The sequence below is a fragment of the Takifugu rubripes genome, chromosome 20 (assembly GCF_901000725.2).
Source record: "Takifugu rubripes chromosome 20, fTakRub1.2, whole genome shotgun sequence".
In the NCBI taxonomy this organism is placed as follows: domain Eukaryota; kingdom Metazoa; phylum Chordata; class Actinopteri; order Tetraodontiformes; family Tetraodontidae; genus Takifugu; species Takifugu rubripes.
Window position 1 is genome coordinate 9,836,127 of NC_042304.1, and position 11,734 is coordinate 9,847,860.

Genomic DNA, 11,734 nt, shown 5'->3' on the forward strand with positions numbered 1-11,734 from the left:
CTCTGGTAGAGTTTTCCGACGCGCTCCTTTACCCCAATGAAACACACGCTTGAATCCCAGTTCGAGTTTATTAAGCCAGGAATCAAACCAGCCAGAATCACAGCAGGAAACGGCAGCGTTGCCATCACATCAGATCCATGGCATATTCTGCTCTGGGATATAAGATGGCTGCAAATCTTCAGTAAAACCTTATAATTTATTTAAAAAAAATAAAATTAAAACCTCTACTTCCTATCTGATAGAAAATCTACTCTTATCTACTGAGAACATTCCCGTCTCCTACAGGGTGAGAAGATAAGCAGGCATCACATGGCGCGAGCATATGCCCAGTGGGATGAGCGTGCAGACGTGCACACAGCAGACACGGTCATTTGCCCTCATCCTCCTCATCCGTCTACTGGGAATTGGTAGTTATTGACCCTATTGTGTCTACTGTACTTATACATAATACAATATAATGAAAGTAATTTGATTTATGTCCGGGGTCTATGGGAAAAGAATAATGGGAAATTTTGTCAAGGTTTATGTTGCTGATGAATGTTTTCACATTTGTGTTGTGGTTGTGAGGAGCTTTAGTTGAATCGAGTCAGTATGAAGCTATTCTGCTGAAGGGGAGGAAGAACTTCAGAAGCAGCTCGCCCGTCTCTCTGGATTTGATTATTTTAAAATTCTTATTAATATATTGATATTGCTATTGAAATTGTTGGAACAAGCGTGCTCTGATAGCTTAATCAGTTCCCCATTTCCTCCCAGTGTGGGGTCATAGATTCCATCTGGTGCCTCCAGATTTTCTGTCCAAATCTAAGCCCCTCAGGAGCTCATCTTAAAGGGGACAGAGGGTTTTTCTACTGAATGGATTAAATGTCTTTATCACAGTTGTAATTTTATCAGGCGTTTACACAGTGAAAATATCATTGGAGCTCCTCTTCAGTGCTGACAACCAAATAATTTAGGTTCTAAACGGGGTGCAGCAAGTTCCAGCTGGCTATTTTAGTAGTAATCTTCGTAGTTCTTGGGGTTGAGGCAGTAGAGGATGGCTCCCCCGAAAGAGAAGATGGTGGATCCCCAGGCCAAGCCGTAGCCCCAGTTAAACTCATGGTACACCCGCAGGCTGACTGTCTCGATGAACTTGATGGGGAAGAGAACCAGACTGCACACCTGGAGCACCACTGTGGGGCAGAAATGGAGAGAAGGCGGAAAAGAACAAAATGAGATTTGATGTTTCCTTATTACCTTCGCCAAGGAGGTTATGTAAGAGTTGGTGTCTGTCTGTCAGAAAATTAACAGAATTGAGGGGAATTTCACAACATCCTCAGGAAATGTTGGGCCAAGAAAAAAAATGCTTACGTTTAGAGGGACTTTGATACTGGATCTTCCAAAGATCAAAGCCAAAGGGCAATGATCGTAACTTACTGCCTATATACACTACGGGTGTACGTCACCATATGTGGGGACGTGACCTGTTTAGTGGAGTTCTGTGCTTGAGTGCTTGTTTCTAGTTGTGAATTGTGGTGCTGAGTTCAGTCGCTGTTTGTATTCTACATACCTGCAGTGAAGAGTATGACAGCTATGGGCTTGTAGCAGCGACTCCTGCAGCTGAAGCAGAGCGAGATGAGCGCCAGGAGGAGGGAGAGGAGGGTGAGGGCCGCGCCCCCCAGCAGCAGGGCCAGTGTGGCGATCTGCCAGTCTGAAACACACACAAGCGTGAAATCACAACGATACGGAGTGAAAGAGGGAGATAAAACGGGCAGGAGGACAGTCAGCTGCTGACAGGACGCAGAAACAGGAGGGACGGGGGCAAGATGAAGGCAGCAGGTTGAAAACCCTCCAGAGCCACAGTTACACGGCCGGAAACCAGCCCCTCCATGCGCATATTTTGATAATCATGTTTCATGAGGCTAATGTCTTCCGTAAACAGTGGCAGGAAAAGCATGCGAATCACGCGGTGAATGACCTCGTGTACTGATGAGAAACACACACACGGGGTAAAGGGACGGCGTCCTGATGCAGCTGAAGGGAAACATGTGAGTCCAGTAATGAGCGTGTTCACTGACGCCAGCTCAGCGTTTTCAGTCACAGTGACAAAACACTCAGCAGGAAACAAATGATTTCTTGACCCGGTCGATAGAAATCGCAGTCAAAATAAAGAGAAACCTGCGTTTAGTCACCTAATGAGTGACATCAGCAGAGACATCGTTGTTACAGATTAAATGTCTCTTTCGTTACTTTGGTGTATACTTGAGGAAACCGGAGGTCTATATGTAAACAGGCAAAGGATATTATGATGAGGGGTTCGATTACGCGGGAGGAAACGGCTAAAATAAAAGGCGTAATAGTACAGCTGGGAGACAAAGACCAGTAGGTTTTCCTTTTTTAAAACAAACAAACATTTAAAAAAAAAACATTGTCTTTCATGGAGCTTGGGAAGTTTAAGCAGTGCCAGGAATATTTCCTCTCTATTGAGGCAGAAAATCATAAAAATGTTCACTGGAGAGAAAGTGGCAGAACATAAGCTGCTTAAGAACAGTTCCCACTCGTCTTGGAGGGGAACTTTATTCTCCGGGCCAAGCAGCTCGAACATAAACAAACATTAACCACTTTTGACCAAATATGGTTCAGGATTTAGGGTTTAAAAATGGACCCCTGTCAGCACAGGATGTTAGAAAGAGCCCACAAAAAGCAGAGCACCCCCACCCCCCCTCCACCCCCCGGAGAATGTCCTCTTGACTGTCCCTGCAACTTGACCTGTGATTGTTGAAGTGCATCACTGGTGAGATACTGACTCTGGGTCAGTCTGGTGCCTTTAGCCCGGCCAGTGGAGGCTTATCACTGCTCTTCAGAAACAGCAGGATGCAGGGACCCAGTTCAGATTTGGATCAGATCCCGCCTGAGCCTAAGAAACGCGACCACACTGCTCAAAGGCTTTGATGAAGGCGACGTGCCAAAGTCTTAATCTGAGCCCCACACGATAGCAGATGGAAATGGGAGATACGCCACCAAAGATCGAATCTGAGTATTAATTACGGCCCCATTTGTGCTTCTGGAGGCTACAGAAAAATAAAAAACCTCCTGGGGGGACCAATTCTGCTGCTTTGTCTGTGACAGTGATGGAAGATCTGTGTCACAGAGGAGCCCCCAGTGTCTCTCCTGGCGTTGCACAATGTCTCACACTCTCACAGCAGATGGTGGTGAAGTTTAAGGAGCAGACGTGTCCTCCCTCTGGACATCCCTGCTAGTTTGGACTCTGGATTCACCACAGCACCCCCGGGGATGGTCACGTCTTATGATTTGCTCACACTTTGATTCCAGACTAATCTGTTCTTCTTGCACTGCTTTCACCCACTCTGCACTTACAGGACTGTTCCACATTCCTGGACCTGCACCGGGGACGGATCTGTTACATTTCTGTACCGACGCCCGAATGCCTAAACCGTGACGAACGCATCAAATACGTATGTGCTAAATGCCTGGTGAGTGCAGACCAACAGGAAACATGCTGACCTCGCAGGACAATATCAAAACATGTCAGCGGCTGCTTCAAACGGACAGGATTGATCAAGCACCTGAGGCATAACAGGAAATACTGGGTGGGGGGGGGGGAGACAAGGGCAGGGTTAATAACTTACTGCTGAATTTCGGATCAATAAGCCCAGCCAAGCACGAGCCTGAGGAAATGGGCAGTCTGCTGTGTGCATTTGCTGTGGTATGCTGCTGAGAGCTGACCCAGAGTCTGCATGTCTTTATATGGCACCAAAGTGCACTTTGTCTACGCTGACAGAGGCGAATCGGGGGCCAGCGTGACCCACGCTTACTCATCTCCGAGACAGAAAGAAAACATTCTGTCTGACAAGCAAAAGCATCATTTGGCCCAGAAGGTTTAAGCTTTAAACACACAAAATCTCTGCATTCTTTACTATAAAAGCATTGATGAATATTCTCCTGATATGCTTTTAACCACACATTAAATACTGAAACAGGAACTTGGGTTCTTCTGTCTCAGAAGTGCTCCTAACGGAGAAAACACTGCATTATTGGAGTGCTTCACTTGTTTCCCAGGTTACTAATCTTCAGGCATCTGAATCTCTGGGGAACTCTCTGCTCCGCGTTGCCCTCGCGTTTTTTGGTGAAGGAACTAACACAAAGGCTCATTTTGTGCGCAACAAAAGGCCGAATGAAACCCCAGCTGGAGCACCCCTGCTCATGCAGGATTCTCACATCATTCAGAGCTTCGGGCAAAAGTTTCAGACACAAATGTGGGTTTAAGCGAAAAGTCTCGTAGTGATCGTTCGAGATTTAAGTCGCTTTAACACAAATCCTTTTATCCCCACTGCAGGTAGACCGTTATGAATTGGGGAACCGCGTCTTTTGTTGTCCCTGAGTGCCGCGCATCTGACGGTCATTTGAATATCAATGCAAAAACCTCGAATCCTACACGCCGTCTGTTGTTTTTAAAATACAAAATTTCACAGTTTGAAACTTTCAAAATACGGAGGCACGGCTCTGTCTCACCGGTGTTCAGCGTGCTTTTGCAGGACCATTCCAAGGAGCTGACGTGCTTCCTGCAGGACAGCCACATGGACAGGTAGTACTGGTCATCCGCCGTGACCCACGCGGGACTCAGTATGGCCCCGATATCCAGACAGAAGGCGAGGAAAACGCACACCAGTCCGACCAACTTCAGAGGCGTCAGCACGGACACCCGGACCTCCTCTGTGCCGCTCACCGAAGAAGCCATGCTCGGTCTAAACTATGCCAAACAATCACACTAAAAATAATAAGAAGGGTCTCTTTGCGGCGTCAGAACTGTTGCTCTCAGGTGGATGTTCCACCTGCCATCTCCTGCCAGGATGGAGAGCTGCGCGTCAGTCCGCGTCCCGAGTGCGGCGGATGTTCGCGGTGGAATCTGCGCTCTGCGGCCGGTACTGGACCCCGCATCGCTGAAGTAACAGACACCTGCCCCTGCTGGGTCCTAGTGCCGACACACAACATTTAGGAGCAATGGGGCTGATGCAGGCCGTTATCTCCCTTTTTATATCAAATATTCCTGCTCCACATTACTGCACTGAGTACCGCGTCTATATGAGAGTCATAAACAGCAGCTCTGCTTCAGGAAATGACTGTGAACACGACAGGGTGACTTATCCATCAGTTTTCAACCAGTCTTAACCTGCACTAACTGATGATGTGAGTCAGTTTTCAGTTGAAAAATGATAATGATTACATGGCTCATGTTTTCCCAAAACTAACCCTATTTCTTAAGAGCAGAGGAAGTAATTTAGTCATACTGATTAACACACATATGATGACTGGTCTTTGTGCTGCATGCACATACGTGTGCACACTCTGCCATCTCTTGTAGGATACAAAAGTGTTTGGTGTTTTTAGGAAACTTGACTAAATTAAATTTCAGAAAACAGATTGGTGTGGTTTTAAGTCCTCTAATGTCAAACTTTCGTGAGAGTTAACTCAATAAATTAAATTGTGATCAAGTTGGTTCCTGACAGTACACACACCACAATTACTTCTATCCTTGTGAGGGCTTTCAGCAACAAAATGCATCCCACACCCACCTTAACATCATAACTTAATGCCTAACATAACCCCGACCCTATACTTTTGTCCTAATGCCTTCACTTCCTAAACATATCCTGTCTATGCTGGTGAAATTGATCTCCTGCTGCTGACTATGGAGCGTGATAGAAATCACTCCTACAGCCATGCGGAACCACAGCAGCCTGAGGAGATTAGGCTGGAGAGCCCTGACGAAAACATCTATCACTTGTGTACGTGTGGGAGAAACCAGCCTCAAACAGTGTTTGCTATAACCACGGTGCTTCTAATGATCCCATATATGTTCTCCATTTAGGTTAATGTTTGGCAGATGTATGTGTCAATAAATTGCATTAAAATTAGAATAGATAAAAACTAGAATGTGCTCAGTAGGCACTATGAATATTAATCTGATGGACTGCAAGCAAGTGCAACTACATTGTAGATCACATATACTTGAAACTTTGCAAAATTGGTTTGTTTATTACCTTTAATGTGTTCCTTACCTTCAACCCTCTTAACCTATGTATTTTCAGCAATGTCGTGGGATTGTGGGGACTGTGAGGGTGAAGTTTGTCACCCGCGCTGTTCGTTCACTGGACTCAGATCAACCACGCAAACAACTGCAGTCCTTGCAAGGGAGAGCTGAGCAGCAGTTCAAGCTTCCTCTCTCAACTCCGCTCCTCTGCTGCTCGCTCACCTCTTTTATTTGATGCATACAAGATTTATGTCCATCAGGACCTCACGATTCCTTGTTTCCTATCTACTTTTCCCAACTTTACGACTTCCTCGTCTTATCAAACAGGGTACCTCCAAGTGCTGGTTATATAAACAGCTCCAGCACTTGATTTAAACATTCACACATTCCTTTTCTTACACACTCCTTAAACACTCTAAATCTACTCATCCTAACATTTAAACGATAACAACAATAATTCTTCTCACAGGGACAGGCAGAAATCACACCTAAACATGTGTGAAAACAAAGTGTTAAGTAAGAACGATTGTCCTATTTTATTGTACTATCAAGAGAGAGTGTTAGAATAAACTAATCTATCACTAGCAAAATTGTGCTTATATTCTGTCCCTTCTTTAGCGAGAAAAGAAGCCAAACACAAAACCTGGGGAAAAACCTATATAAATGGATTTTTTTAATACAATAGCCAGATGTATCAGAATACTCTCATGTGGATGAGTATAAATTTTATTTAATTGCAATGTGCAATTCACATCCACTATATTAACCATTCAGTTCCACACATTTCTAATATGGACTTAAAACAGTTTTCAATTGTAAAAAAAAAGACCATTTAAAGACTATTTAAAACACATTGTAAGTGACAGCTCATTTAATTTCACCTCATTATTGTTCATTTATGCAATATACTGTAGATAATAACAATAAGTATAGTGTTATGTATTAGCATTTTTCCCAGTTGCTTTATGATGTCAGAAAACTATTTATAGATTTAAATTTTCGGTGGGATTCCAGAAGGGATACCACTACCATCTACCATCCCAGTATGGTTTAAAAACTGGAACAAATCAAAATAGGTGAAGCCTTCAGATCTGCCAACTGCCCCTTTAATTGACAGGAAGAGGCGATATAGCTGGGATCTCTGATCTGCGCATGCGCGGCGGGTATCCTGGCAGAGGGGCGGCGGAGCAGGGAGGACGAGGCTGGATGTGGATTCTTGGAACGAAAATAGGTCAGTTTTTGCAGTAAACTTTGTTTGTGAGCACCAGACGCCAGTTAAAACGTCGCTGTGTAGCGGAACCCTTTCTCGGATCCTCCGAGCCTGGTTAACGGCGTCTGAAGATGAAGTCTCCCGTTAACTCGCATCCGCGGCTGGAGGCGCCCTGATTCGAGGGATCATCGACGCTCGTCAATTCGTGGGCCGCTATCAGAAACAGCGCTGTTCCAAGAATGGAGCCGCCCTAAATCCCGAATGTAATTCCCAGGCGCCGTTCCGCTGCTCCTGTCGTCTGTACGGAGGGGCGGCGAGGCTTTGTTTGGGATGTTTCCGCCCCTGGGGATCTATTTAGGGTCGCAACACGAGCAGGATTCCCGTAACACCTCCGCCGCCATTGGTCACTGTCACTACGGTCAAGGGTGGCTCTTCAAAAACACAATTACGGACTTTAGAGTGGAATAAAACCCCTCTTTTAACCTACCAAAGCATGTTGAAAGGGGCTAGCCATGTTCTCATCGTATAGTTTATTTTCCAACAGGAATTTCCCTAAATTGATAATGGTGGGTGACATCAAGTAATATGTGTTGCTTGGCAACAGCATATTAAAATGGTGCTGGCTCGGTTTCTCAGCAAGTGTTTTCCTTATTCTAAACTCGGCACAGCAACAATATAATGCGTGTGACGAGTCTTCACTTGTGCCAGACTCATTTATTGTTGGCTTCAGAGCTGTGTCTTAAAATGTGTTTGCTTTTCCGCAGATTAAATCCCCCAAAGAGCGGCACCGCAATGGGGAGTGGTGAGTCTCGTCACTCATGTTATGCATTTGACTCATGAGCAGAGGATTTCACACGAGTGTGTCATTAAACTCTTGAAACTGGTTTCTTTCCCTTTGCTGGTGTGTTTTTTCCGCTCCAACATAATTGGAAGTGACTCTTCAGGTTTCCGTGTTGACTTAGATTCTGGTTTATCGTTTGTGTTGCTGTTCTCTTGACTATGTATTCTTCCAAGCCTTGTGCTGGTCACAACCCCGAGTCACACAGAGATTATTTATTACTTTAGTATCACCGCAGACATTTCTAGTGGATGTTGTGTCTGTAGTTTCTGTTTCGACGTGTAAAACAGAGGCCTACTCTGTCTGTTTCTCCAGTGTCTGCTATCTGGTCCAGGGATGGATGACTAAATCAAAGAGGCTTTTGTTTTATCCCGATCTGTGGCCACTAGTCAACACTCCCCTCAATAGGCTGTGATTCAGTTCTCATCTCTCAGCTTTTTAGTCCTTTCCGGGAACCCGTACCACACAATTATCCCTTTCAATTGTTTGCCCTTCCCATTTCCCCTCCATTATCCCACTGGCTTCTATTGCCACCCTTTGCTTTTTTCCATGGCCACGTTAATTCAGGCAAATATTTTTCACACAATCATTTCGACATCCTCTCCCCCATCTGCCTCCCAGTGTTCCTGCCTGCGGACGCGGCGCACTCGGTGCTGCGGCGCCTGCGCAGGGCCAACTCTTTCCTGGAGGAGATGAAGCAGGGCAACATCCAGCGGGAGTGCCGCGAGGAGATCTGCACCTTCGAGGAGGCGCGCGAGGCCTTCGAGAACGATGAAAAGACGGTGAGGGCGCGGGAGGCACAGGCGCCCCGTTTGTTCAAGACCAGACAGCACGGACACACTTGCTCATTTTCCAGTTCAAAAGGCTAATTTATTAATGCCAAAACGATAACTGACAGAGTAACAATATTGGCTTAATAGCCACAGTCAGGTCGCTACGGTTACGAAAGCTACCACTGTGCGTGACAACATCCAAACATTCATTTAAGGTGCAGCCCTGCTGGTTTCATTTGTCTAGTAATTTAATCCCAGAGTGGTTGCCTGTGGAATGTGGGTGTTTTTTCAGGAAGTGATGACTATCAGCAGGAAGAACAGGCCAGGGCGCGCTCGGGAAGAAGCCATTTTTCCTTTGTCAAACTATTGTGAGGGCCCAGAGAGCAGAGCACACAGATGGACGTGCGGCATCACGTGCACGCTTTTGTCGAGTTGTTGTTGTCCGCTGCTTTTGTATCGCTCTAATCCAGACGGAAAACACAAACCGTACACACACAATGCTGCGTGGAAACGACCTAATGCACCGTTGTGTTGCAGAGACGATTCTGGGAGGAGTACGTGCGGGAGAGCAGCCCGTCCGGAGGGCTGGAGACCGTGGTCGGAGGCATCCACTCCCTCTATCTAATCGTGCCGCTGCTGCTGGTCGTGCTCATCATCACCGCCGTGGCCGTCACCGTGTGGCGCTGTCACTCGCGCAAGCGCACGCAGCGCAGCCCCGGCCTGGGAAACTCGCACCACGACCAGGTCCTCTCGGTGGTCTCTATGGACCACTGGGGGAGGGATTACCCACACGGCGACCAAACAGAACTCAGCATCCACAGCAGCCCGGCTTATGAGCTGGCGTCGGTGAGAGGAGGCGCCGGAGACCCACCGCCATCATACGCAGAGGCGGTGGGTCACGCTGACGTCCACATAGAGACTGAGCCCCCGCCACAATATGAGGATATAGTGAACACCAGCTCCCCCCCTGTCAACACTGGGAAGTAAGTGTCTTATTTCCAGAACCGCACCGGGAGCGCCGTTCTTCAGGCGTCACCATTCCGCACACACAGGAACACTTGCTCAATGGAGTCATGCAACCTTGGAATTTGCACTAACCTTCGACGTATCCATGAGGAAAACGGTAACAGGAAACAGGAAATGATATTGCAATACCACAACCAGTCAGCCACTACTCTTTCTTCTTGAATTGTATCCATGCTGTGACAAAAAAAAAAAAGTAGCTCAAAGGAAAACTAGGTAAAAATGTTAAAAGGAAGGAAGTGTGCCATTTTTTTTAAAACTGAGGTTTTTAATTCTTGCGTATATTTTAAATATATATCACATATAAACTGAATGTCTCTGACAGAAACTGACAAATAGACAAACATGTGTCTATTTTTGACTGGACACGCTGCAGCTGTGCTACTGCACCAGCAGCACGCAGCACGAGCTATAGGAAATTTTCATTTTTACACCAACTAATAAGGTTGTGGATGCTCTGTCCGGTTGTTAGACTACATATTTAATGATGAACTCAGAGGTGTATTTAAATTACATCATTCTTGTGTTAGAACACTGTTAAAGTGGCAAAAATAGCCTGGTCACAGAGGTGAGGTTGCTAAATTAAACAGGGCCGTGGTTAAAAAGACAATTACTCAAAATAAGAAAGTTTCGTGAAGGTTAAAAGATCACATGGTAGCATGTTAGCATCTTCCTTGATTCACTGTTGTGATGTTTTTGCACCAGCACTATGTGCAGCTAATTCATTTTAATAACTCCACGATGTGCCGAGGTTCCCTGGGAGAATGTTGATGTACCTATAGTTTAGGGCTTTGGTTAGGAAGGATGGGCTCAGGGTTCCGGTTCCTTGGTCCTCACTCTCGTCTATTTAAGCCTACTTTGATAACTAGCTGCAACTCTAAAGTGCTAACATGAGTCAACACTACCAGAGCTGAACTCTGAGGAGGTTTGGCTCTGGTGACCTTTCAGCGATCACCTTTTCCAGGCCCATCCTGTCACGTTTTCAGAGTCTCCCGCCAGCCTCGGTTCAGTTGTGAATATTTGATGCTTCAGGAGTTGCTGAGGAGTGTTCGCAGGCGTGTCATGTGACTGCATGGTGTTTCAAGTAGACCTTTGAGGTCAGCTCTGGCTCCGCTGGGTCACAGCATAGCCAGCTAGAACTGTGAAATTCCTGTGAAAAACCTCCTGTTGGATAATTGTACTCGTGTCACACCCAATCCCATCCTGAACACAGTAAACGAAGGAGTCTTTAAATAATTGTAAATGTAAGCGGAGAGGAGTGATGCTCTCTGGAACATGGAGCAGAAATGTTATCCGAAGGTAGATGTCCTGTACCTTTCACTATAAGCATGTGTAGCTATACATAAATGTGAATATTCTGTGTGGAAACAAGTTAGTTTTGTTTTTAACTGCATAGGAATGTTGTGAATTGATGCTAATCTCTGATAGCTGAAGAGGCGGGTAAATGAAGGCACTTTGCGTGGAGCTGACGCGGGTCTGGTTGGAAATATCGCTGCACTCCTCTGGAGAATGACTGCTCATTTCCTATATGCACATATTGAAAGCCAAATATTGGTCACGTGCCGATACCTTACATTTCCTGTCTGCACCTCAGACTGAGCACGCACTGTCGTTCTCCGTCTCCATCCTCAGCTGACCTGTGAGCTTCAGCACTTGAGTGTAGCCATTTTTCTGCAGGTCAGTTTTAATGTTGCAGTCTTTTTCTGTTTAACAGATGCCTTATCAAAAGATCTATAAATTACATGCAAGGGAACTTGATATAAATTCTTTATGTGCAGGGGCTTCAGTTAATTTGTATTAAAATGTAATAATTGCTGTGTTTGCTCCTTATTTACTGTGTGTTGGATGTGAAGAGTAAAAGA

General features: G+C 45.7%; 2 protein-coding genes across 2 annotated transcripts; one reads left to right on the forward strand and one right to left on the reverse strand.

Moving 5' to 3' along the window:
• Positions 1-49: 49 nt before the first annotated feature.
• On the reverse strand, positions 50-5,074 carry tmem47 (transmembrane protein 47). Its single transcript, XM_003974227.3, has 3 exons — positions 4,510-5,074; positions 1,547-1,687; positions 50-1,169 (listed from the first exon to the last, which is right to left on the reverse strand). Exons 1-3 carry the CDS (start codon positions 4,733-4,735, stop codon positions 991-993), a joined length of 546 nt encoding a protein of 181 aa, XP_003974276.1. The 5' UTR covers positions 4,736-5,074; the 3' UTR covers positions 50-990.
• Positions 5,075-7,133: 2,059 nt separating this feature from the next.
• prrg1 (proline rich Gla (G-carboxyglutamic acid) 1) lies at positions 7,134-11,687 on the forward strand. The gene is made up of 4 exons (XM_003974263.3): positions 7,134-7,259; positions 8,003-8,040; positions 8,698-8,858; positions 9,387-11,687. The coding sequence occupies exons 2-4, from the start codon at positions 8,031-8,033 to the stop codon at positions 9,834-9,836; spliced, it is 621 nt and encodes a 206-aa protein (XP_003974312.1). The 5' UTR covers positions 7,134-7,259; positions 8,003-8,030; the 3' UTR covers positions 9,837-11,687.
• Positions 11,688-11,734: the final 47 nt, after the last annotated feature.

Coding starts and splice junctions, on each gene's coding strand:
- prrg1 (XM_003974263.3), top strand. Junction 8,859..9,386: donor TCGAGAACGATGAAAAGACG/GTGAGGGCGCGG, acceptor GTTGTGTTGCAG/AGACGATTCTGGGAGGAGTA.
- tmem47 (XM_003974227.3), bottom strand. CDS start 4,735: ATGGCTTCTTCGGTGAGCGGCACAGAGGAGGTCCGGGTGTCCGTGCTG. Junction 1,688..4,509: donor CAAAAGCACGCTGAACACCG/GTGAGACAGAGC, acceptor TGTGTGTTTCAG/ACTGGCAGATCGCCACACTG. Junction 1,170..1,546: donor TGTCATACTCTTCACTGCAG/GTATGTAGAATA, acceptor TCTGCCCCACAG/TGGTGCTCCAGGTGTGCAGT.